The 24,510-nt window shown below is 51.4% G+C and overlaps 1 protein-coding gene across 2 annotated transcripts in view; it reads left to right on the plus strand.

Moving 5' to 3' along the window:
• Positions 1 to 24,510, plus strand: part of Adgrd1 (adhesion G protein-coupled receptor D1) — a 113,193-nt gene that overhangs the window by 39,298 nt on the left and 49,385 nt on the right. For both annotated transcript variants that reach the window (XM_021187134.2, XM_021187135.2), the window contains 4 exons: positions 1,441 to 1,558; positions 2,643 to 2,753; positions 4,397 to 4,472; positions 5,910 to 6,051. In XM_021187134.2, coding sequence (XP_021042793.1) covers positions 1,441 to 1,558; positions 2,643 to 2,753; positions 4,397 to 4,472; positions 5,910 to 6,051 — 447 coding nt within the window. The remainder of the gene's footprint in view (positions 1 to 1,440; positions 1,559 to 2,642; positions 2,754 to 4,396; positions 4,473 to 5,909; positions 6,052 to 24,510) is intronic.

Here is a 24,510-nt window from a genome sequence, read left to right on the forward strand (position 1 = left end):
AGAGAGAGAGAGTATGAAGGCTCCGAGTGCCCGGGAGGGCTCTGATGCACCAACACGCCCAAGTGCCCCCTCTCCTGAACCCTCCTCATTTCAAACATTTAAAGCTCTTCGGCCAGGTTCAGAGGCAGAAGACACAGGCAATTCTCACCTAATTAATAAGATGGCGGCGAGGCAGCGCTGTGAGCCCTTTATTGAACAGCTTCATGCGAAATTAGACCGTATAACATTGGCAAACGGGAAGGAGAGGGGATCAAGAATGCTAAAGTGGCGGTCTAACATAGAAATACATTCCTTTTCAAGAAGCCTAGACCTCCAGAGATAGGTTTCCAAGGGACTTTGTGTACAAGCTGCAGTCTGAAATGTGGGAAAGACAGCCAGTAGGAACAGGCAGCTGAGGGAAAGCAGCCAGTGGAGGCCTCGGACCAACAGATTTTCTTCATTGATTTAAATGAACTTTCTTTGAATGTAAAATATGCAAATCTGCTGCGGAATATGAATAATTACGAAACAATCCCGGCTTAGGCAAGCTTCTGAGCATTGAAGGGTAGGGTGCTCAAGAATCGCTGCTCCTCGCAGAACCGGGTGCCAATGACACAGACGCTCTGATTGGAATCAGACCACGGGGCCTAAGAGACAATGTCTAAAATTGGCCTGGGCGTCTGGTTCCGCCTCAGTGGGTCCTCCTGGAGTGTTTGGGAGAGGTTGCCGAGAGCTCAGCCGCGACAGATGCTATCTAAGAAAGGATGCGAAGGGGATGGGAGGGCGAGACAGAACTGGGCAAGGGGCCTGAGAGAACTCGGCTGCCTTGCTGTGGCGTCTGAGGTCCAAAAGAGTCAGGCCGAGTTGGACATAAACCCTGGCATGAATACAGGTCTTTGACAGGCAGCAGAGGTCTGTGAAGCTGGGAGGGCCCTGTTTTCCTGTGGTCAGAATCCAGTGGTGTCCTTGGCGCCTTAAAATGCCAAGTAGGTCATCCCTATGGATGGGGAGTCAAAGAGGCCAGAGGGAATTGGGGAGCTGGTACCTCTAAAAAGGCTGCCACTTCATTGAGGGTGGAAAAGAATCCCTGATGTCCTCACGCCTCAGGGGACTCAGGGCCATAATCTGTAAGACGGAGGCATCGTAGGCAGACCCGAGATTTGCCCCGGTCCCTAGTGTCTTTGTAGCAGAGCTATGAACAAGTGTCTGAGCTCTCTGGTCACTCAGGAGTTAACGCTATGACATTGCGTAAGCTTTGACTTGTGCATCCCGTGGTCCAAGAAACTCATCGGGTGAATGGTCACCCCCACCCCCAGGCTTCGAAGTGGGGCAGCTGGGTGATTTTCTCTCTTATAGCTGTCACGGGGGGATTGTGACACTCTGAGTTCTTTATGAGTTGTTTATGTGTATGATGCTGAGGAGGAGATGGTCCTCAGAGTTTCAAGTCTGTGTTGCTTGCAGGACAACGCCATGACACTGGGCCTGGTTGACACCATCGATACCGTCATGGGCCACATATCATCTAACCTGCAGTCCAGAGAACCCCATGTCACCCTCACAGGCTCTTCCTCCACGGCAGGTAGCCGTTATCAGATTGAGGGTTGTGGAAGAAAGAGTGTTGGATGTGCGGGCCATTGGTCTTTACACTGCCTGAGGCTCACACAGCAGCTGAGACGGAGCACCATTTTCTGAGCTCCAGTGCCTTGTGCAAAAACTCCCAGTTTGGAAGGAAATCGTGTTAGGATTAGGTTAGAAGTAGCTGGGTTATGGCATGCACACGTGACTGGGTAAGCAGTCACGACAAGTGTGTGTGTGTGTGTGTGTGTGTGTGTGATGACAATCATCTGGGCTTAAACAGAATGGAAATTGGAACTCCTTGAGCCTCCAGGTCCTTAAATATCCAGTGGGATGCTCTCTGCCTTGGAGATGTGGAAGTGGGTGAAGAGGGCCAGGGGAGGAAGAGTCAAGGAGTCCAGAATGCAAGACTGAATGAATGCCAGAACGGGACATTAGAGGAAGCAGCCTGGCGTTCCCAGGATGTGTCAGAGGTCCCACAGATCCCCGTGTTCTTTGCTTTGAACTTCTGTCTCAGGACGCTTCAGTGCAGAGGTACCATACACCTTCCTATCATGGCTCAGGAGCTCATCTGCCCCCAGAGCCAGCTTTTGGGGCAGCTTGTCTGCCAAGGCACTCCCTCCACACTCGTGGTTTCATTTTCTCTTTTCTGATGGCGTCCCCCAGAACTTAGCCACATCGCTTTCTAATATAGCAACCATTGCTTCCATGGGGTCTGGCATCATTGCTACCATGAGATTGAATACTTAGAGCTAGAGGTCTGTAGACGGGTGGGGTCCCTCCAGCCAGGAATTCTCCTCCTAAGTCATGTTAGTGCAGATATGCATGTGTGTGTGTGTGTGTGTGTGTGTGTGTGTGTGTGTGTGCACATGTGTGTGGACATGCACATGGGTATATGTGCATGCATGTATGCACATATGTTTATGTGCACATATATGTTCTGGGTCACCCTTTCTAGAGGCGAGTCCTCTCTCCTAGATGTTGGTTGGGTTGAAGAAATGAGGGATGGTAGCACACAGGGTCTTCAGTCTGTTTTCCATAGCAGGTAAGCCTGCTGACCCCATTCACTGTGTCTTCTTCTCCCTCAGAATTCACTGTGGCCAAGGTCCTCCCACCAGCGCTCAGTGCTCCCCACTATAGATTCCCAGCCCATGGGCATAGCTACATTGAGATTCCGAGAGAGGCCCTTCACAGCCAAGGTGAGTGGGCGTAGTTCCTCAGGCCCGCAGGTGCTGCAGCCTGGGCGGCTGTCCCTCTGTAGGAGGGTGGGAGTTGGGTGTTCCTAGAGAGGACTCTGATGCAAAGCATAACGCACCACCTCACACGCACTACCACCTCACACGCACTACCACAATACACGGTAGACCTCCTGCCCCGTAGGACTTAGAGTGGAACTTGAGAAAAATCTACATTGCTGTGAGTCTGGCCCGCCACACAGGACACTGTGTGTCCCCAAATCTGCCCAGCTCCTGGTTAGTCGAATGAGTAGAGGTGGCACCTCTCCTCCTGCCCAAGGTAGGCATGGATAGGTATGTCTGTAAGAAAGGAGCCAGAAACTATCCCAGGACAGGCTCAGATCAAGTCTCAGGATGAGTGGGTAACCGAGGATACCTGGTTACACAGGTTCACTCTGGAGCCCAGGCAGCTCTGACCACATCTGGCTGACATCAATGTGGATCCTTCTGTCTTGGATCCACTCACAGTTGAGGATTATTGTGTTTCCTCACCCAGACAGAGGCCCAGCCCCTGCCACCCAGCCCTGCCCCCCAGCCCTGCAAGGATACTTTTTTTGTTTGTTTTTTGATTATTTTTTTTTTTGAGACAGGGTTTCTCTGTGTAGTCCTGGCTGTCCTAGAACTCACTCTGTAGACCAGGCTGACCTCAAACTCAGAAATCCGCCTGCCTCTGCCTCCCAAGTGCTGGGATTAAAGGCATGCACCACCACTGTCTGGTGCAAGGATACATTTTTTTGGTCTGGAGGACAGGTGCTCATGACTTCAATCTCCTCTGGGCAAAGACTCAGCATTTTCTGCTCTCAGGAGAGAGGTACCATCTAACCTTGCATAGCATCCGATCCTCCCAGGTTCCAATGCAGGGCAGATTGGCAGTAACCCAGTCTTCAAGAATGGCCAGAAGCCATGTTCTCAACGCTTATTGTCAAGCAAGCCAAACTCTGGTTTAAAACCCTAGTTTAGCCCATCAATGGCTGTGTGGTCTTGGGCAGGTTTCTGACCATATCTATGCCAGGCCAACAACAATACCCACTTTATGGTATTGTTGTAGAACTTACAAGGCAAAGTGTGTATCAATCACTATGCATGGCATGTAGTGAGCCCCAAGTTGATGGCAAAAGAGCTCACAAAATCAGCCAATGATAGCCGAGTGTTCTCACAGTAGCGGAGAGAAAGAAATGCTGAGTATGTGGGTCTTACTGTAACAAGGGGCAAGGGATACATTGTAGCCATCTGGTTCTCAGCTACAGCCTGGAGAACTCCATTTGAGCATCAGCATATACTTCCTGCAGACTGACTGAGACACACTCCCTGCTGGGCAACTGGCAGCCCATGACGTGTTACCGGTCCCTGAGGCTCTCTATGTTATCCTGGGCAGGTCTCAGCAACTGGGTCTTGAGTGGGCATAAGGGACGGGGCAGGAGGTCACTGTCCCAGCTGAGCATCCCCGAGGACTAGCCACAGCTCCCATGCTGTTGTACATGTCACTGTCTTGGGGCTCTACCTCCTCCCCGAGTCACCGCCCTCAGCTTCAATGTGTGCCTGGTTCTGCACATCTCCTGCTTCTGACTAGAGTATTGATGAGCGTCTAACCTCTGCTTTGTCCTCAGCCTGGACCACGATTGTCGGCCTTCTCTACCACACCATGCACTATTATCTGAACAACATCCGCCCAACCAGCACAGAGTGAGTGTTGTACAGAGATGTGGGGGTGGGATGTGGGGTGTATGCACTTGTTTCCTGGATGGCCAACCTCAGTGGTACTCCACACTGCCACACACATGCATGATGGCTTTTTGTTAGTAAACTCTGGCTACCGGCACCTGCTGCCTTGTTGTTCAAGAAAGGTTGGGCTTTGAGCCCTTTGGAGAAGATTCGAGAACTCCATCAAGGGAGATCCAGCAGGGCAGAAGGTCAGCTATGCTCAGAGGTATCCCCTGGGCAATTGGAGCCTCAGTTTCCACATCTATAGAATGGGAAGACAGCAGGCCTGCGTTTATGATTGTCTCCCTTGAGAAGATGTCTTCCTCCCTAGTGCCCCTCCCCCATTTCCTTCTTCCACAGTTGGTAGGAGGAGATCAGGAAGCTCAGGTACATAATTAAACTCACCCCCGGGGACAGGGGTCATTCACAAGTCAGACTTATCAGATTCCCAATTGAAACTTCTGCTCTGAACAGTCCCTAACCTTGGCCATGAATAGCCTTTCAACCTCAGAACTCCAAACAGGGACAGGAAGCATCCGTGGGCTGTTGTAGATCAGAGTGAGGTGGGGAAATCTAGCCAGGATGGTTTTAAGCAAATGAGGAACTTGCTGGATAGCATAAACTCTGAACATTCTGCAAGCATCTGGCTTCAGGGGCAGTGTGGTCCAGGTGATGGTACCAGGTCCCATCTCTAGGCTCTTCCCAGGGTAGGCTCCCTTCTCTGTCAGACAGTCCCCTTACAGTTTTAAGTCAGGGGACCTCGTCCTTCGGGGCTGACAAGAGAGACCGTGTCCCAGCACTTCCTCCTGGACTCTCTTCCTCTCTGGGAAGGTTACTGGATCACGCTCTCATTCCTGAGCTGTGATGCGGTTGGGCAATGTGCTGTGCTTGGCCAACGCAGCTCTAGATGGTAGGGCTTGCTCTGGAGCCATGGACTGAGCTCTGTGTGTGTAGCTGACAGGAGGAAGAGTGGACAACTGTGTGACCTAAGGAAACTGAGGAAGCTTCATGAGAAAAGGGACGGACCAGGAGGCAATGTGATGGTGGATGCCACCACACAAGCACCGACCACATCCTTGTGTAATTGGGGAACGTAAAGTTCAGACAGAGCGAGATGGTGCCTGAGGGGACAGGCGAGTCAATGCGCTGAAGTTCCAAGCCTGGGGTTAAAGACCCGTTCTTCTGCATTCCCTGGTGTGTTTTAAGGTCCTGCTCTATCTTACCTTCTGATCATGTCACACTTCCAAGAGGATTAAAAAAAAAAAAAAACGGAGGGACAGAAATAAGATGCTCAGCTGCAGAGGTCATGCCCAGGGTCAAATGTCAGTCTCAGGACATTTGGCTTCAATGTCACAGTCCAGCCGCACGTCCCCCCACGAGCCCCATTTGTATGTAACCCATTTTCCACTGATTTCCCAGGATTCCCGAGGCTGTGAAGTGCAGAGACTGCCTGCTGTCTGTGGCCAGTCACCTGATCTCCCTGGAGGTGTCCCCACCGCCCACTCTGTCCCAGAACCTATCCGGCTCTCCTCTGATCACTGTACATCTCAGACACAAACTGGTGAGTGGAAGGCGCTTCACTCGCTGGCTCTTGGTACGGTCTGTGGGCATGCCTGCGGCATGGCGTGAAGAGCCGTCCATGGGTCCAGTCCTGGGTAAGGAGCCCGTTTTGTTCCCCAGAGTCCATTTCCTTCCAAGTTAGTTCTTGAAGCACATGGCTGAGCCTTGCCAATGGACATGGGCTGACGCTAAGTGAAGATGCTTCTACTCCCTTGCCCCACCCCCCCAAGTCCATGGCTCTCTTAGGCGAGTGCAACCCTTATGGGTATGCCACTGGCTTGTGGCCATATTTTATTTGGAGTAGAGGGACAGCTGTCCCAGGGTCACTTAGCAGGCATGGCAGGGTTAAGCAAGATGCAGAGCTGAGCTCTGTCATGCATTGCGTCGGAGTCTGAGAGTGACACCTCAGCTTTGGTTTTGGAAGGATGAGCTATTTGTCGCGATCCATCATTCACACTGAGGTTCTGTCATCTTTATGTAGCTCTGCCTGTAGGGGAGTTCTGTCCTGTGTCTGCTTCTCCCCCTCGGGGTAGCCAGGCCTGCTGTGCACCAGGCTGGACTGGAGGGAGAGAAGCTTAACCAGGTCCCGGTGTGCGCAGGCAGGATCTTGGTTGGCAGTGAGTGCACAGGCCATGAACACACCCAGAACAGCTTTGGAGAACTGGTTCCATTTATTGGAGGGGAACAAAGTCGATTTAAGCCTTTGAGGGGGTCAGTGGGGGCTATCTGGGTAAATGTACCTCATTCGTGGGGGCAAAGGTTCTGGGGATGCCTCATTTGCATGAGGAGAAATTCCAGGAGCTGCTGAGCATGACCTTATGAAGAGACAGGAAGTTTAACCTGGCTACGAGCTATATGACCTCCTCTGGTGAGGGACAGGGGACAGGGACCAGGACATGGCAGGCCCCGGGGCAGGGTTGCGAATGATTCTGTTCCTGTCCATCTCAGGATGAGATTTCTGGGGTTTGGACATGCTTTGACCCCACTCTTGCTCCACACCTGCTCCTCCCAGGCCCACAGCTCCCTGGACCCATAGATGAGAATGGCAGATGATGGGATCTGATGTGCTGTAGTTCCTAAGATGCTCATGTGGATGTGTGTGTGGTCACTTCTTCCTGTGCACCTCTCAAAGGCTTGTAGCCTGGCACCTAGCATCTGGGGGGGGTGCTGCTGAGCACACAGCAGGGGGTCCCCGAGACCTTGGGAACCTCAGTGTTCCCGGTGAAACTCGTGGGGAGGGAACTCAAAAGATGAAAAGATGATAGCAGAGATCAGGAAGCCAGGAGGAGGCACACTGGAAAACACAGTCAGGGCCACCTTCTGGAGGCAGTAAAAGGCTGGACAGGAAGGCGGGCCAAGAGCCACTGAGAGCAGAGGACAGGCAAGCTGGCTCAGAACCAGGGTTTTACGGCATCCAAACACCCAGGAGAGCACACCTGTTTGTGTACATGTGTTGATGTGTCCATGCAGGCCTGCGTACACTCAGGCTGGCCGGAACCAAGAAATCCAAGGTGTTAGGCACAAGTTGGTTTCCACACTCTTCCAAGGGAGACAGTCCTGCTTTTCTCTCTCTTTTTGGCCTTGAAAGTGTCTCCAGGCTGTCTCCAGAAACCCTGGCTTTGTCAGCTGCAGGGCATTGCTGCTCGGCTCCGCCCCCTAACCTGGTTTACAGGGCTCCCAGTATTATGCAATCTCCTCATAGCACAGCAGCTGGTCCTCTGGGGAGTTCACATCTACCTGCAAAGAAACTCCTCGCTTCTAACAGACCTTCCCCCATGCCTTTCCCTTCTGGTGTCCCCTGGCCATGTCATGGGGGTATGGAGGGAGGGAGGGAGGGAGGAGGGGCAGGAGAAGTCTCTTGGGCTGTTGTCCTGGTGGGTGACAGTGACAGATTCCAGCTTTGTGTGTGTGTGTGTGTGTGTGTGAGACTCACTTCTGGAGATGGAGTTTTATAAGTAGTCCAGGACAGACTAACACAGAATCTTAAAGGCTGATTATCCCACCACCACCACGGTCTTATGGGACTCCTCAGCAGCAGTAAAAGAGAGTTCACCATCCAGATGTGCGCTCTGCCTAGCATTCCCTGACTGGGATGTAGGTGCAGTGAGGGCTGCCCCACTCACTGCAATGATCATGGGGAGGCAGCAGGAGGTCAGGATGCCTGCCAGCATGCACGGGCATGTGCGGACTGGTCCGATTGGAAAGGAGATGATGGCTTATGGGGGGAGGGGGGAACTCAGACAATCAAGGCCTCCAAAGAGCTGGTGAAGCACTGCGGACTGACCTGAATGGGGCTGTCTGTTCTGGGATCAATCGTACATGCTTCCCTCTCAAAGGCAGGAGAAGGCAGAACTGTCTCAAATGTTGAATCTACTTAAGAAGGTAGTGGTGGGCTCAGCGAGGCATCTCAGTGGATAGGGGTATCTGCCACCAGACCCAGTGATCTGAATTTGATGCCGGGGACTCACATGGTGGAAGGACAGAGCTGGCTCCTACAAGTTATCCTTTAACCTATGCATGTGTGTGTGCATGCAAACACACACACTCACACGCATACATATGCATGTACACACATATGCACACATGCTCACACAGTACACACACATGTGTACACACATGTACAAATAATGCACACACATGTACACATGCATGTATGCATATGCATGCATACACATACACACATACATAGGCACACACACATGTACACACATGCACACACATGTACAAAGAATGTACACACATACACTCATGTACCCATGCACATGCAGGCACACACACATAAATAAAAATGTAATTTTAAAAAAGAAGCCAATGGTGGACCCCTGGCATTGCCGTCCCCAAGCTCCCTGTCTTGTCTGGAAGTTTGAAGGCTACAGTCAGGGGAGCCAGCCTGAGAGGAAGAGATGACCTTCCATTGCGGTAGTCTTGTGGAAGACTTCACTTCTGCTTCCTGTGAAGTTCTGGGAAGGTGCCAGTTTGCCAGTCAGAGGGCCGGGGCGAAGGAAGGGTAGGCAAAGACACATTCCCAGTTTAACGGTCGGGTGCTAGAGTTATTTTTAACGAAGAGCTTGCATGAGGGATTGTGCCTTAATGAGGAACTGGGGGGAATTTTTACCCTACCAGAGAGAGTAGTGATTAGAGACAGTTGTAAGAGGCTTTTTTCTCTTGGGGTGTGTGTGTGTGTGTGTGTGTGTGTGTGTGTGTGTGTGTGTGTGTGTGTGTGTGTGTGTGTGTGTGTGTGTGTGTGTGTGTGTGTATGTGTGTGTTTGCATGTTTGTTTTGGTTGGTTGGTTGAAGGTTCATGCTATCCTCCCGAGGATGCCTAGGAGGTCTGCTGCTGAGGCTGTAACTGCATGAAGTGGTACCTGTGGCATCCCCCTGGGGCTGATGGGAAAGACCAGAAGGAGCTGGGGGATGGAGGTGGCTTCAGCACTTGTCTCCCCCAGCAATGTCCGGAAAGCAAGGAACGGGTCGCAGCACTGTCTGCCAGCATGTCAAAGCACATACAGGCTAGGACTGGGGCTCCAGGCTGAAGCGCTCTCTGGTCTTGTCATGGTGAATGGTAATCGTGGGCTCCCCAGGCTCCCGAGAGTCTTAGATACCTTTGCAGGTTTGCTTTTACTTGCCGTGGTGAACACAAGCAAGTCCGAGAGGAAAGGGTTTGTTTACTTGGTGTCGGGAAGTCAGGCAGGAACTGAAGCAGAGGTCATGCAGGAACAGTGCAGCCTGAAGAACATGCATGAGCCTACCTTGACGCTCAAACTCATGTACCTCTCTCTCCCTAGACTACCTGTACAGTGGTGGCGCCATCCACAATGTCTTGGTCCCCACATCAGTCATTAGTTAAGAAAATGCCATACACACTTGCCTTTAGGCCAATCTGAAGGGGACTTTTTTCTCTGTTGAGATTTCTTCCTGTGTAGTCGTCTGAGCAGGTACCTGGTGAATTCCAGGGGTGGGTCCATTAAAGGCCCCCAACCCGTATTATAGCAATCTGCTAAAAAGACCCTGGAACCTAAGGCTGTATCACCCTGAATGTATGGGGTCCTGTCCACCACCCTCGCTGCTCAGGCTACAGAGGATAAATGAATCAAGGAGGTTCTGGGTCAGGCCAGTGTTTGGAGCTGCCCATCTGCAGACAGATGGCCTGCCCAGGCTCCATGTATCTATGGATTGGTTAGACCACAGGGATATCTGCTATGCTAGATCTCAGGTCACTGTACCAACATTCCTGACTCCATCCCGAAGGCTGGCTGTCATGGACCAGGGTCCTCTCTAAGTGTACCAGAAACTAGGCTTTGTCTTGGAGTGCCATTTCACTCCTGGGAGTCTGTCTCCACAAAACATGGCACATATCTACCCAGCCTTCTAGGACTCTGGGAATGACAGTGTGTGGGAAACTCCAAAGGCTCGGGGATTAAGTGACAGGTCTCCAGTCTAGTGTCCCCATGGAGCTGGAAGATAGCTCTGCATGGCACACTCAGGCATGGGATCCAGATGCTGGATATTTCCATAGCAACTGACCTCTCTGCAGAAACAGCTGTGGCCTCTTGACTCAGCAAGATGCTGTCACGATGTGGGCTTGTGGACACTGTTGATAGGCTATGTAGAGCATCCCGCCACATCTGTAGCCTCGGTTCACTGAACTCCTGGAGCGGAGTCCCCAGCTGGGACAACCCAATACATCTCCAGACATCGCCAGGAACGCCAGGGCAGATTCCCAGTTGAGAATCCCATCTGTCGTTTTGTAGTACTTAACTGCTACATTGTTGCAATCGCTATCCAATATTCCATTGTGTGGGCATCCTATCTCTTATCGCCTGGGGTATGCTTGGGTTGTTTTCTACTGTAGATCTTTAAGCACCATCACTTCTCTGTTCCTTTAAAGGATAGCATTTAAAAACCGGTGGTTTACAGCTCTTCTTCTGCTATGGTCTGCTGTGAATAAGAAAAGGGTCTTTTTTTTTTTTTTTTTAAATAAGTTTACTTTATTTATTTGTGTGTATGTATGCGTTCCTGTGTTGTAGCATGTGTAAAGAGGTCAAAGGATAACTTCTGGGAGTCAGGTCTCTCCTTCTACCACGTGAGTCTCGAACTTAGGTCAACAAGTTTTAGGGCAAGCACCTTTCCCCACGAAGCTATCTTGTTGGCCCCATGAGAAGAAAAGTCTTGTAATGTTAACAAAACATTTTCTACCTTTGCTGTGGTACTCTAGAGAATCTAACAGCCTCTTTCTGCAAACTGTGCTGAGATATATATATTTTTTTTTTTACAAAAAAGATTTATTTATTTATTTATTTATTTATTTATTTATTTTATGTGTATGAGTTTGCTGTAGCTGTCTTCAGACACACCAGAAGAGGGCATTGGATCTCATTACAGATGGTTGTGAGCCACCATGTGGTTGCCGGAAATTGAACTCAGGACCTCTGGAAGAGCAGTCAGCGCTCTTAACCGCGGAGCCAACTCTCCAGCTCACCCCCTCCCTTTTTTTTTTTTAAATCTACAAATGTCAATTCAATAAGTCATGTTGTCTATCTATGCTTTACTTTGATTTTTTTTTTTAAAATTTTCTCTGGGTAGGGAGGTTGCAAGGGAAGACAGCAGATGCAAAGAGACAGGGAGATGAGTTGGATTGGGGTACATGGTGTAAAACTCACAAAGCATCAATAAAAACTTTTTTAAAAATTTTATCTACAATCCATGTTGAGCTCTGATGGGCTCCCAACCAGCCTCTGTGGCGATCAGAGCAAATACACAGACTGTGTTAATGTGGCAAGGCCAGCCATGCTGTCTTTCCCAGTTTTTTGGGGTTTTTTTTTTTTGGTCCAATTTGTCTGAATGTCCAGGCCACTTGCCATAAACTCCCTGGCCATTTCCACAGCTGCATCAGAGCCCCTGCCCTGCCTGTCACGGTTGCGTCTGGCTTTCCCCAGTCTTAAGCCGTACAGACAACGCTATGATGAACTGCCACGTGCACACTCGGGTCTCGCCGCTCTGTGGTAACATCTTAGAAATAGAATTGTTTGGTTAAACGGCCATGGATTTTTGTCATTTCTAATTTGCTTTGGATTTTTTTTAAGCCAAGGCTGTTCAGAGGGAGACAGCAGACTCCTGCGCTTGGGTGAGGGTTAGGGTAATTCAGAGCACACTCCCTCGCTGTGATTTGAAGAGCATGTGTCAGGGCAGGGGACACCCTCCCAGGAAGCCACCTCTCCGTGTGAGTGCCACATTCCCCACAGACATGCCCCTGAGATCACCCCAAGCCAAGCAGCAGAACTCAGCCAGTGTCTGAGTGCCCACCCCACACACAGCCCCATCCCAGTGTGGGCTGTGCTAGAACACTCCAGACCTACCTGGCATGTGCTCACTCCTGTTGGGCGTGAGCCTGGGAGTGTAGTTACTGGTCCTGGGGGCAGACGTGTCTGTCTATGTCACTGATAAACAGCACCAACGACTGATCCCTTTTCCCCCAACCACCCCACACCCCAGCGAGCATGTGAACCTGCCAATCATGTTAGGGATTGTCGGTCTTCTCCAGGCTGGCCACCCACGGGGCTTGTGTTGCTTCATTCTGGTTTCCATTTATATTTTTTCTCCATGACACTGGTGACCTCTTTATGTGTCTATCGGGCATCCTCATATTCTTTTGTATATATAAAGAATCCATCCCGTCTCCCCATCCAGCCACTGCTTTTGTTTCCTTATTGATTTTCAGTTCTCGGCCGGCCCTTCTCAGATGCGAGGCATCTGTACCGCCAACTCCTTCTTCCGCCGCCTTGGCTGGCCTCTTTGCTCTCAGGGTGTCTGTAGATGAGTGGCTGGCTTTAAATTTTCATGCAAGCCCATTTATCAAGCTCCTGCCTCGAGCTTCGTGCCCTTTGGTGTCCCGGTCAAGAAATCTCATCTGACTGGAGGTCACAGACAAACTCCGGGACTGCTTGAAGCCTTCCGAGCTCACTTCCATTAAGTTCTGCAGTTGTCTAATTGTGTCTGTGTGTGATGAGGCAGGGCCAAGATTGATTTCCCCCACACGCGTGCCCAATTACGGGGCTCCACCTGTTGGCAAGCTAAACCTCCGCCTCGGGCTGCCATCCTTGCTGCCTTTCCCATCCATCAAACTGGCTGTTTGCACCTCCCTCACTTCAGTGGCTTTATGCTAAAGCCTCACCACCCCTCACGCTTTGCCTGGGCTGCTGATGGCGGAATCTACATTTTTAACCACGGATGTTCACTGCGGATGGTGCCTTCAGACGGATCCTAAGATCAGTGCTGTCACCACTGGGGCTCGTTAGCCCGCTTCCCACTTAGCTCTAGACTCCGATGGGCAAAAAACTTACATCTGCTTGTTTCTGTTTGAGTTCCTTTGATTGCTAGCAATGAGGAGCTCCCTTCCCTGAGTGGCTCCGCCATCTGCATTTTTCTTTCAGATCATGCACTTTTTGCCTTGTTGGGTTTTTTTTTGGGGGGGGGGAGCGAGGTATGTGTTGTGTGCCTCATTACCAACTTCTAAGAGCCCTCCTCATCTTACAGATAGCTTGTTGCCTGCTGCAATGGGCCATTGTGGCGGGTTGTGTGTTGTTGTTGTTGTTGTTTTTTTTCCTTTGACACTTTTTGCCTTGTGCAAGTTAAAGTGTTCTATATTGTCAAAGCTGTCAACCGTTTCCTCTAGAAAGACATCCCAGCTCCCCACGACCACTGTGACAAATCCGTATAAACCTAGTGGCTTGGAACAACATTGCTGTATTATCTGAGAACCCTGGAGGCCTGGTGGGCCAAGGCAGTCTCCTTGTGCTAAACTCCAGGTGTCAGAGGCTCCGGAGGACAGCTTCTTTCTTGCCTTCCTGGCTTCTGCAGACACTCATCGCTCTAATGAGAGTTTCCCTCAAACCATCTATGGACCAGCCATTCCTTTGCTGTCTCTCCGTCTCTCCCCTCTCCAGTTCTGACCCTGCTACCTTCCTCTCGCAAGGACTGCATGATGACTTTGGACCACTCGAGTGACCTTTGCTTGAAGGGCGTTGGCACAGAGCCTTTGCCACGTGGAGACAGCCCCTACCTCCTTCTCAGGACTGGGGTGCAGGCCCCGTGGGCAGACAGTTGTCATCCTTATCAGGGAAAAGGAAAAGGACTGTGTGAGCTATCAGGGTCTTCTTCCTTCCTCATCCATTTGGTGGCTGAGATTGTGTGTGTGTGTGTGTGTGTGTGTGTGTGTGTGTGTGTGTGTATGTGTGTGTGTTCAAACCTTTCTTCTCTTGGTGACAAGATACTTCAAGTGTCACAGGAGTGTCATGGGTGCCACTCCCATGCCCAATAGAGAAGGCCACCATGGGGTTTCCCTTACTGTGTATCAGGGCACCGAGGGACACTGGTCAGTAGCTGAAGGAGGAAAAGCCATTTGGCTTCCTTCTAGGGATTAAGTCTAGGGACTGCACAGTGGGGGCAATCCTTGGTCTGCCTTGGAAGGCACAGTTACCCTCTTCTACTTCCACTCCTGCCTGTATGGAACCAGGCAGCCGACCAGGCACCCCTGTGAAATGCCACCAAGTGCCTGTGAGCCGCCTGAGTGTCTCCCAGCGTTTGGTTCTGGGACTCTGGCAATAGTGACTCACAGAACCCTTTGAAGCTCCCTGCAGACTCAGACAGGAGCCTGGCCCTACCCTGGAGGAGACACAGACACCCGGGGCCCTACTGAAGCCCCCACATGGTAGGAGCAAACCCTCCATTGCCAGCCAGGCTTGGGAACCCCTGGTGCAACTTTGCAGAGAAACCCACGGCTTCGCCCTCCACAGGCAGTGCGTGTTCTTCCAAGTTCCCGGGTGTGTGTGCCAGCCGGTGTGTTCCGACACCAACGTTGGAAATTCTACATGCGGGTGGGTTTTGTAGCTCACTCTGGTGTTCCTGTGCACACCTCGAAGCTTCCATCTGCCACCTTTGATGGGGGAAGGCAGCCCTGTGTGTCTCCGCAGGGCCCTTTCTCATTTGAGGTGGCTCGTGGTCTCCAAAAGGGGGAGTTTACGTGGCACCTGGCTATCATGTGACTCTTTTGCTCTCAGGAGCCCATTGGAGGTTTGCTCCCCTGCATTTTGGGAGGCGGTGGATGATGGTGGGACTTGGTTCTTTAGGTCACTGGGAGCATTGTCTCCGAAGGGGATAATGGGACCCTCTTCTCCTCCTCTCTTCCCCTTTCGATTTCTGGCCACGAGGTGAACCGGCTTGCTTCGTCACCATACATTCTTTGCTGTTGCCATCTGGAACCTCAAGAGAGGTCCAAAGCAGTGGGTTACTAGCCCATTAGTGCGGAGGAACGCAGAAAACTGGGATCTCAAATCGGCCCCTTGCGTGTGACAAACTGAGCACACCGCCTGGGGGCAGCAGCGGGCACAGAGAAGGCTAAGACATGGTCTATACTGTCAGGGCTTCCCCCAACTCTGGCTCCAGTGGAGAGACCACGAATTCACCAAAGTTTCTTAGTATATCTGCCCAATGTTCACCTCTGTCAAACCAAGACGTCACCAGTAGAGGTCCCCAAGCCTCTGTAGGGTCAGAGTGCTACACAGAGGCCTGCCTGGGGACTCTTGTGGGCGAGCCATTACTACATGGGCGGCTTTTATTTGGACTTGGGTGGCTTGAGTGTGTCCTAGAATGCGCTTGGTAGACTCGGGTATACTTGGCTTCCCGCTTTTATATGGATGGAGGGTATGGTGAGGTCCGGTGTGGGGCTGATTTTCAGTTATCAGTCAGGGCTCACTGATTTCTCAACTCTGAGGGGTGTCTGGGCAGGCAGCTCTCGTGGCGCAGAAGAAACACACGTCTGCTAGAGTCGACAGGTGATAACAGAGATGAATCTCGGCGGGGGAGGGGGGCAGGGGAACACAGTGGTCTCTGGGACTGTGAACAGGGAGAGTCCAGCCAAAAGCCATTCGACAGCAACTTTCCTGGACCCATTTCTACGGCTGCTGTGTGAGGTAGGAAGACCGGCCCAGGGTGTGCCCGGGCATCAGTGTGTGTGTGTGTGTGTGTGTGTGTGTGTGTGGCTTGTTATGCCTGCCAGGCGAGGGCGACCCTACCCTCTGCCAATGCTGCTGTGTAAGAGAAAAAGGCCCAACTTCCATCTGCATCTGAGTCCCATGCCCCCATCTTCCAGTCTGACCTGGGCCTCTGCTATCACCCGGATAAGATAGCCACAGCCTCCTGGCTGCCCCCTCTTTCAGGCTTGCCCCTTCTTGTCACTTAGTACCCAGAGGACTATTCCAAATGTGGCTGGAGAGACAGCGCAGTGATTGGGAACATGGGCTTCTCTTGCAGAGGACCAGGGTTCAGTTCCCAGCAGCTGCATGGCATGTACCAGCCACCCAGTTCCAGGGGGCTCTGTCGCCCTCTTCTGGCCACTGTAGGCACTGCAAGCATGCTGCGCAATATGGGCAAAACCGCTCGTGCATATAAAAAAAAAAAAAAAAGAAATAATAAATCTTTAAAGTGCTTTAAAACAGTCACCCATCTGCTTAAAACCTTTCCCCCATGTCCTCTACACTCCCAGCCTCCAGCCATCACAACCACCCTAATGCTTACATTCCTCCTCCACAATGGAATGTTCTCCTCCAGGTACCTGCATGGTTACCACCATCCCAGATTCTGTCCCACAGCCCAATCATCCTCCAAGAGCCAGCCACACCCTCTCATGCCTGCCACCTTTATTCCCTATCTGTCTTCTCTGGTAAAAAGAGTCATGGGGTGAGGGAGAAGGACAAAAGAGGAAGAATACAACCTTTAGGGCTCTACCAGTTTGCCGACTGAATAAATGAATGACAGAAGACTTTGCACACAGCTTTCTGACCCTGAGTCACACGGGTGTACAACCGGTCAGGGTGAGCCCGACCACGACACCTGAGCTCGGAGAACAGTGATTCTTGCCTGAACCTCTTCCTTCACTATCTGGCCTTGACAATCTTAACTGTGCCAGGGCCCCTATGTTTCCACTTCCGGCCCCCATCCTGACTAAGCACGGAGGTGTTCTCTGCCTGTCGGCTCTGGAGCCTCCTCATTGGCTTTGAGAAGCTACAATAATCTTGTGATCCTCTCTCCCAGGCTAGAACAAAGTTCTGGAAGAGGTAGATTCAGTCGCCTCTCTATCTGATGTGAACCCTCCCCAGCTTCCCTAATACTAAGGCGGGGTGAAGGACCCCAGCATGGACGGCTCCCATCCAGTTCCCACCCCCCACCCCCACCCCACCGTGGTGCTTGGACACCTGAGGTTCCTTCTGCTCTCCATGTGTCCAGGTTCAGTAGACTCTCATCACCCCCCTCCACCCCCATGGAGCTGGTGAGGCTTGCCCTCCAAGTCCCTCCCTCAGGACACCGATGTTCCTCCTTGAGTGTGGTCATTGACGTTGTTTCCGTGAGGCCCGATCTGTACATTTGTTCGTGTGTGTAGGTGTGGTATGCAGCACACAGTAGGAGCTGCCATTGCAGGGGAAACACCCTATTCCAAGGCTTAGAGTTCAGTCAGCCTGGGAGACTCACTGCAGAGCTGGAAGGCAGCAACCCGGGTCTCGGCTCTGCGGTTGAGCTCCAGCTGCGCCCTGTTTCTCCACACTCCTCCTAGGCTGAAGCCCCCACTGCTTCCCCACCAAGTCAAAGTCTCTTTGCTGTGCCTAGATGATGGCTCTCGGGCAAGACACCAGTCCCGCAGAGGAGGCTCACTTACTTTCCCTTACTTGTGCTAAGACTGGACAATGGAGAAACTGTAGGAGGCAGAGGCTGAGACAGCGCTATTGTAAAGTCCCAGAGAAGCTATATTGTAACAATGCTAATGGGGGTCAAAACAAAAGGAGAAAAATCCGCCCACTTCCCTAGGTCTGGGTCTAGCTTCACAGATGTCTAATGCACACAGAGGGTTACGTGGCGGGAATTACAATGTAGCCCGAGATCTGTTTCCTTGGCTAATTATTTTCACTGTCTCTACAAAAGCAAACTGATCTCTGGGAGATTTAGTCACACAGAAATCACTGCAGAGGGGAGCCAGTGCTGTCAAGGATCTGGTGTGCTCCTTGTTTATCTGGCTTCTTTGCAAAATGGATCCTTGTTTTATTTGTTTGGGGGGGGGGGGATGTCACAGGTGTCCTGGCTCACCTGTGGAGCGCAGAAACAAAGAAACAACTTTCTGGGAGTTGTTTCTTTGTTTCCACCAAGTGGGTCCTAGGGATGGAACTCAAATTGTCAGGCAGAGCAGCAAGCGCCTTTACCTGCTGAGCCATCTCCCCAGTCCCGCATGCATTTTTGTTTTTAAGATGACTTGGTATCAGTGGAGTGTGACTCTGCATAGGTGCTCTCTCTTTTTCCCAGACTCCTGCAGCAGGCACCTGGGTCGCCAGAGCCACAAGTTATCCCGAAGCCGAGTCTTGTATCTAAGGGGATGGAATCTCCATCACGCTGTCTGGCCACACACTCTGGTTTCTGTCCTAGCTTTTAGAACCCAGGCAGATGCAGAGATATGTCACCTAGCCTTTGCCAGTGGTTCCAGTGACTAGTACGGTAGATGACCTGGCTTCACTGTCACAACGGAAAAACCACCCACAGTGCTGGGTACCACCCACAGGTGGAGGAATATTGTGATGCCTCCAGGCTCCCAGCCTTGTTTATCACCCATCTGTCACATTGTTGGGTACCAGATAAGAATCTGGCAGCCCAGGGCCACTTCTCCTGAGAGGAACAAGGCCTCTGGTGACATTGGTCTATACTGCGGGCATGTTCTTTTTCTTCCTGCATAGAGTGCAAGGCCAGGGGCTGACACTGAATATTTGCTTTCTGGAGCAGATGAGGCCGGTGCAGTGCCCAGGGTTACCCAGTACATATGACTCCCTTACCATTTGCACCACCTAATGAAACAGAGGTGATGGAGGAGCCACTTTCCTAAGTCGAGAATAGAGCCGACAGTGTGCCCGGTTGAGCTGGCCTTGATGGTGGGAATTAGAAGAAAATAAGTCTGAGTTGCACCTCACAGCTCAGGGGAGTACCCGCCCCATCTTCTGATCGCTGACGGTGCAGATAACCCTGGCTGATGGGTAAACAGCTCAGCGCATGCGCACTCACATACACAGGACGCTAAGAATGATGTGCAAGGATACAGGACATTGAGAAATTGCAGACATGGCCAGGGTGGATTCCTTAAGATGTTCTGTGCCCACAGACCATAGGGCCAGACCCATCTTCTCTGATTAAGTCCCCAAGGATGGGCAACTGGAGCTGGCAGGCGGGAGCATTTCCTGGATGCACGTTGCTCCTCTCTTGGTGATGGTGAGGAGGTGATGCTGAGGCCCCAGAGGCCCCGACTTCCCCTCTCCCTTTCTGTTCTAAAATAATGAATTGTGAGCAGATGCCCATGTTGTTACAACATTTGGTTGCTTGGTTTTGATTCTTGATCTCACTTTAGAAGCTCCGGCTGATCTGAAATCTCATACTCGCGATGCAGCCCAGGCTGATCTTTAAACTTATAGCCATCCTCCTGCCTCTGCTTTCTGATTTACAATTTCTTTCACAATTACAGTTGTGCATAGCTTAGAGCTGCAAGACACCACATACAAATCAGGATTTACATATTCCATTGATGTGGGAGGGGGTGTGTGTGTGTGTGTGTGTGTGCCTCTCAGGCATGTGGAACCTCTCAGTGTATCTGCCTGCTGCCTCTGCTACACTGACACTATTTTGTCTCTCTTCTGTCCCTGTGTCTGGCTTCCCCTCCTCATTTTCTCCCTACTCTTCCTCTTTTCAGTAGCACCCCATTTCTCCTTTGTGTCCCCCTCTTTTCTGTCCTCTTCTTCCTCATTCCCTCTAGCTTGCCTGCCATCCCGCCCAGCAATTCCAAACAGAAACATGATTTGGAGTCACAACTTTGATGCATGGTGGTTATGTATCTTACGCCACACATAAGAGAAATGTATGTTATTCCTTCTGATCGCGGTGGAGTACAGGCCAGAAGGCCCCATGTGCCATCAGCTCCAGAGTACATCATTCAGACCATTGAATAGATGGCTCTGATGATTCTTGTGTTTGTGGGGACCTGAGACATTCTTGTGACCATTCTTGTGGTGGCCTGCTTGCAGAAACTATGTCATGATGTAATCCACACAAATCCCCCAAATGTACACCTGTTCCAACTCTCTAGGTTGGAGTATACCCCGCCCCCACCACAGGCCATGTGACCACCAAACAGGGCAGTGGCAATTAGAGTCTAGCGCCATGGGGTTGTAGACAGGAAAGGTACTGAGTTCCACTCCAGTCTCGCCTCTGGCTGGGAAGGTATTGCTGTCTTCAGGGAGAGGACTCCTCCCATCTTATTTGTCATTTTCCTCATTGCTGGGAACACCTGGCAGAAGCAACTTAGAGGGAGCAGGTTTTGTTTTGCCTCACGGTTCATGGCATATAGTCCACCAGGGTGGTGGGAGCGGCTTGGGTCTATGGTGGCAGGGATCTGCAGCTGCTTGTTGGCAGGGGAGAACAGACTGCGTGCAGGTCCCACCTGCCAACCCCCAAGGCCATTCAAATACTTGGCAGTTTTCCTGACCTTTTCTGGCAGACACACCCACCCCCTGTGTCTCCTAGCCTCTTTCATGGGTCTCCTCAGGTATCCATGCAAGCCAAGGAGTGATAGCCATACAACTGGGAGTAATCAGCCAGGCGTACATACTTGGGAAGTGCCTTTTGTTCTGCTGGTCTTCAAGCCAGAATTTAAAGGGCCAGGCCCTCCACCCATTCCACTGGTGACAGCTGAAGTTATGTTGATTCATACACAGCTTCACCTGGGAATAGTCAGACAGTGGGCAAAGCCAGGCACTGTGTTCAACCCTCTATTCCCCTGAGTGGCCAAAGCATGGCCACTACAGTTCAGAACCTACAGTTCAGAACCCCTTCTGTATAGGAGCCCTCCTATTCAGGGATCCTCTCTCAGTTGGAGCCTCAACTGTCCTGAAGGGGCAAAGAGAGAATGAGGGGCAGGGAAGGACACTCTAGGTATGGAGACAAGGTGGTATGTGTCCTTGGTGTCCCAGGAACACTGAGAGCCCCTTCAAACCTAACTCTATATATTTAACAAGACGCTGCCCTGTAGACCCATGGTTCCCTCCTGCAGGAACATAGGGAGGGCTATGAGAGCCACTTGGGAGAAGAGAGATAAAGTTTGCTGGGACTCTGTCTTGGCCAAGAAATTCACAACTGGGAGTTGAAGCCAGGCTTTAGACCCCTGGGGAAAGTGGAAATCTGCTGGCCTGCGGCGTGTGGGCCCTGTGCTGCCTCTCATCCTGCACCCACTGCCCGGCCACATGGGGCAAGCTTCCGTGTATAGTGTGAGCACCCCCTCTGCCTTGCACACTGCAGAGATGACAGTCCGATGGCCTCTATCACCCCGAGGGAGGAAAAGAATCTTGCCCTGAGGTTTGGGCTTTGACCCTGGGTGGCTAAGGTCAGCTACAAGTGGAGCTTTGGTCACACTAGCCCCATCCCACAGGAGGACATTGCTGCTACGTGGACCCAGGGGTATACTCAGGACAAAGTGAGCAGGAAGGGCTGCCAGGATGGGCAGGAGAATGAACTGGGAACTTTATTCAACTACGAAGTGTTTGAATGGCCTTGAGGGTTAGAGATCATGCCTGCGTGCTGTCTACTCTCCTCCAGATAGGGTTGGCTTGTTTGTTTAACTACAGAATGGAAACTTACATGGGCTTAACCCCTGGAGCAAAATCTCTTTCTTTCTTTCTTTCTTTNTTTCTTTCTTTCTTTCTTTCTTTCTTTCTTTCTTTCTTTCTTTCTTTCTTTCTTCCTTCCTTCCTTCCTTCCTTCCTTCCTTTCTTCCTTTCTTCTCTTTTTTCTTCTCTTTTCTTTTTTATTCTTTTTCTTTTTCTTTTCTTTCTTTCTTTTTTTTTTTTAGGCTCCCACGGACTTCCCTGAAGCTTTGCCAAATAAGGTTCCCCGGCCTTCCACATAATGGGTCGTGCAGACCGATATATCCAGCTAGGGCGGGATCACATGTCAGCAAAGGCGCTTTTAGTTTGGGTCACGAGAGGATAGACAGTTGACCTGTTACCTATAAAGCTTGCTTACTGAGTGTGGGTTCCCGAGGAAGGATGTGGGCTCAGTCAGGAGCGGTATCTCTAAAAGGACAGTGGCTGGCAGTACTGGCTCCTCCTTCCCAGAGTTCATTTCTGCCCAGCCCATTCTGTAGCTGGTGGGCATGCTGGCTGTTCTTTCTCTGAGTCCTGTACAGATGTGGAGAAGGGCTGCCCACCGCTCTGCTCTGAACACACGGCCTCTGAAGAGAGTTAGATGGGCTGGAGTTAAGCAGTCCTGGCTGTGGTTCCTTGAGGTTCCTCAGATGGACAGGGTGGGGGCCCGCTAAACTCCATCTCAGCCAACACTCAGATCTGCGCTTTGCCCCACATGATCATAGGTTGTAGAGCTGCTTTTTATAGTTCTGCTAAAAGACTTGTCTGCTGAGAAACTGCCCCTTGTTTAAAGGCAGGGCCAGCCCTCTCTTGGATTCCACTCCAGCGGTCCCATGCGGCAGCGTTACCACAGGTCTGGCTTTTCCTCATACTCAGGGTGAAAGACGGAGAAGAAGGGAGAAGGAAGGAAAGAAGATGACAGACCAGCCATAAGGGACAAGCGAGGGACGAGGAGGGAACCCAGGAACTTTCCAAGGGGAAGCGCCTAGCTAGATCTATTGTCAGTAGTCCAATCCCTTGGTCTCTGGCCTCAGTTTCCCTCATTGGGTGGGGCCTTTGGTGATATAGGATGGTCACAGCAAGTTCCAGCAGCAGGACTCAGGCTGTGTGGTTGGCTTCCCAGAGGTCATGGCGGTCCTGACACCAGGTGTCTGCTCTGAGCTCCTCTCTTGGTCTTGTCCCCCCACACCCTGTCTCTCTTCCTCCAGGAGGTGTGCAGTGCCCACATTTGCCTCCTGCTGATAAACGTGTCTCCCCAAATGCCTGCACAGTCATTCGCCCCTGGTTTTATAGCACAGTCAGCCCACCATTCCCAGAACAATGTGCTCATAGTGTAATGTTCGGGTCTGTTCCAAGTCTACACCAAGTGGACCATTTGATCAGAAGTGGTCCTCCGGTGGGGGCAGTTAACAAGGCTTTGAGAGTCTCTGGCTATCTGTCACCAGCATGATGACTGGGTGCTGTTTGCCTAGCTGGGTATTAAGGAGGCTACAGGGATGGAGTAGGGATGCTGATCCAAGGACCAACCTCATAGGGATTTCCTTGCTCAGATGGAAGCAGGACAAAGAATCGAGCCATCTGGTGCAACCGGCCATCCTAGGGTAGCATCAGTGGGGTGTCCCAGAGGCACCGACAGCAAGGTCTGTGACTGGAGTCTGAGGGTGAGGTGGACGCTGTTACCAGGCACAGATCCAGGTCCTTGACCTGAATAGTAGGGTGACATCGGGATTCCCAAGCAGTCACCCTGGGTGGTCAAGGAAATAGCCTCCGCTCTACCTCAGCTGCCTTTGTCCCTGTGGGACTGAGCAAAAGTGTTCCATTTACAGAGTGCCAGGAAATGGGTTGGAGACACGAAGTTCCAGAATTGTGTGCAGGAAGCTGGGGATTTGGCATGTCCCAGCCAGAACAATGGGCTTGCTGCCCACTGGTGGCTCTTAGAGAGCACGTGTCCCCATCTCCTCAATGGAAACCACCATTGTCATCTGCCCAGGCTCCATCAAGACATCCGCCGTGGCAGCTGTAGCTTGTGTCCTTGGAAGTTTCTAAGCTGGTTGTTGGCCATATTGACATCTTTTCCCTCACTTCCACTCTGATGTCTAAGTGGCAGGGGAATGGGGTGGGGTGGAATTGCATCACGCAGCAGGGTAGGGCTCTGAAACACCTGTCCTCCAGGTCGGCCCAGGACACGGGCTACATCATAGGGTTAGCACTCTGCCGTCTCATGCAGGAGACTGGAGGTGGGTGCTGCCCACCCAATGATCATGGCTATGTTCTATCAGAACTGGGTGATAGCCCCTATGTCATTTCCCCGTTGGATTGTGCCTGCTCTGCCAGAGAGCAAGGTAGGTGGCTGATGCTGATAAAACCCATGAAACCCCGAGGGTCTTGCCCTTTCACTTGCCTGAGCTCATTTGGGCATTCCACTGTCTGGGTCGTTGCCAGTGGTAAGTGTTTTTCTTGGATGTGTTTCTTTGTTCGGGCTGTTTAATTCGGCTAAAGTGCTCTGCTGAGCGGGGAAATCGGCCTCTCAAGTAGAAGCCTTTTCACAGAGCACCAGAGTGCTTCGGGAAGAACCTGAAGTGGGTTTTTTTGTGCCCCCGGGAGTGACAGGTGATGTCCCAGAAGCAATCAGCCGTAACCCCATGGTAACCCCGTAAATAGGGTTGTTTCTCTGAATTTTAGGGATCGTTAAGTGAATAAATAGAACCTCACCTTTTCCCAGGGACATGGAACCCAGACCCACC

The sequence above is a fragment of the Mus pahari genome, chromosome 23 (genome assembly GCF_900095145.1).
Source record: "Mus pahari chromosome 23, PAHARI_EIJ_v1.1, whole genome shotgun sequence".
NCBI classification, from domain to species: Eukaryota; Metazoa; Chordata; class Mammalia; order Rodentia; family Muridae; genus Mus; species Mus pahari.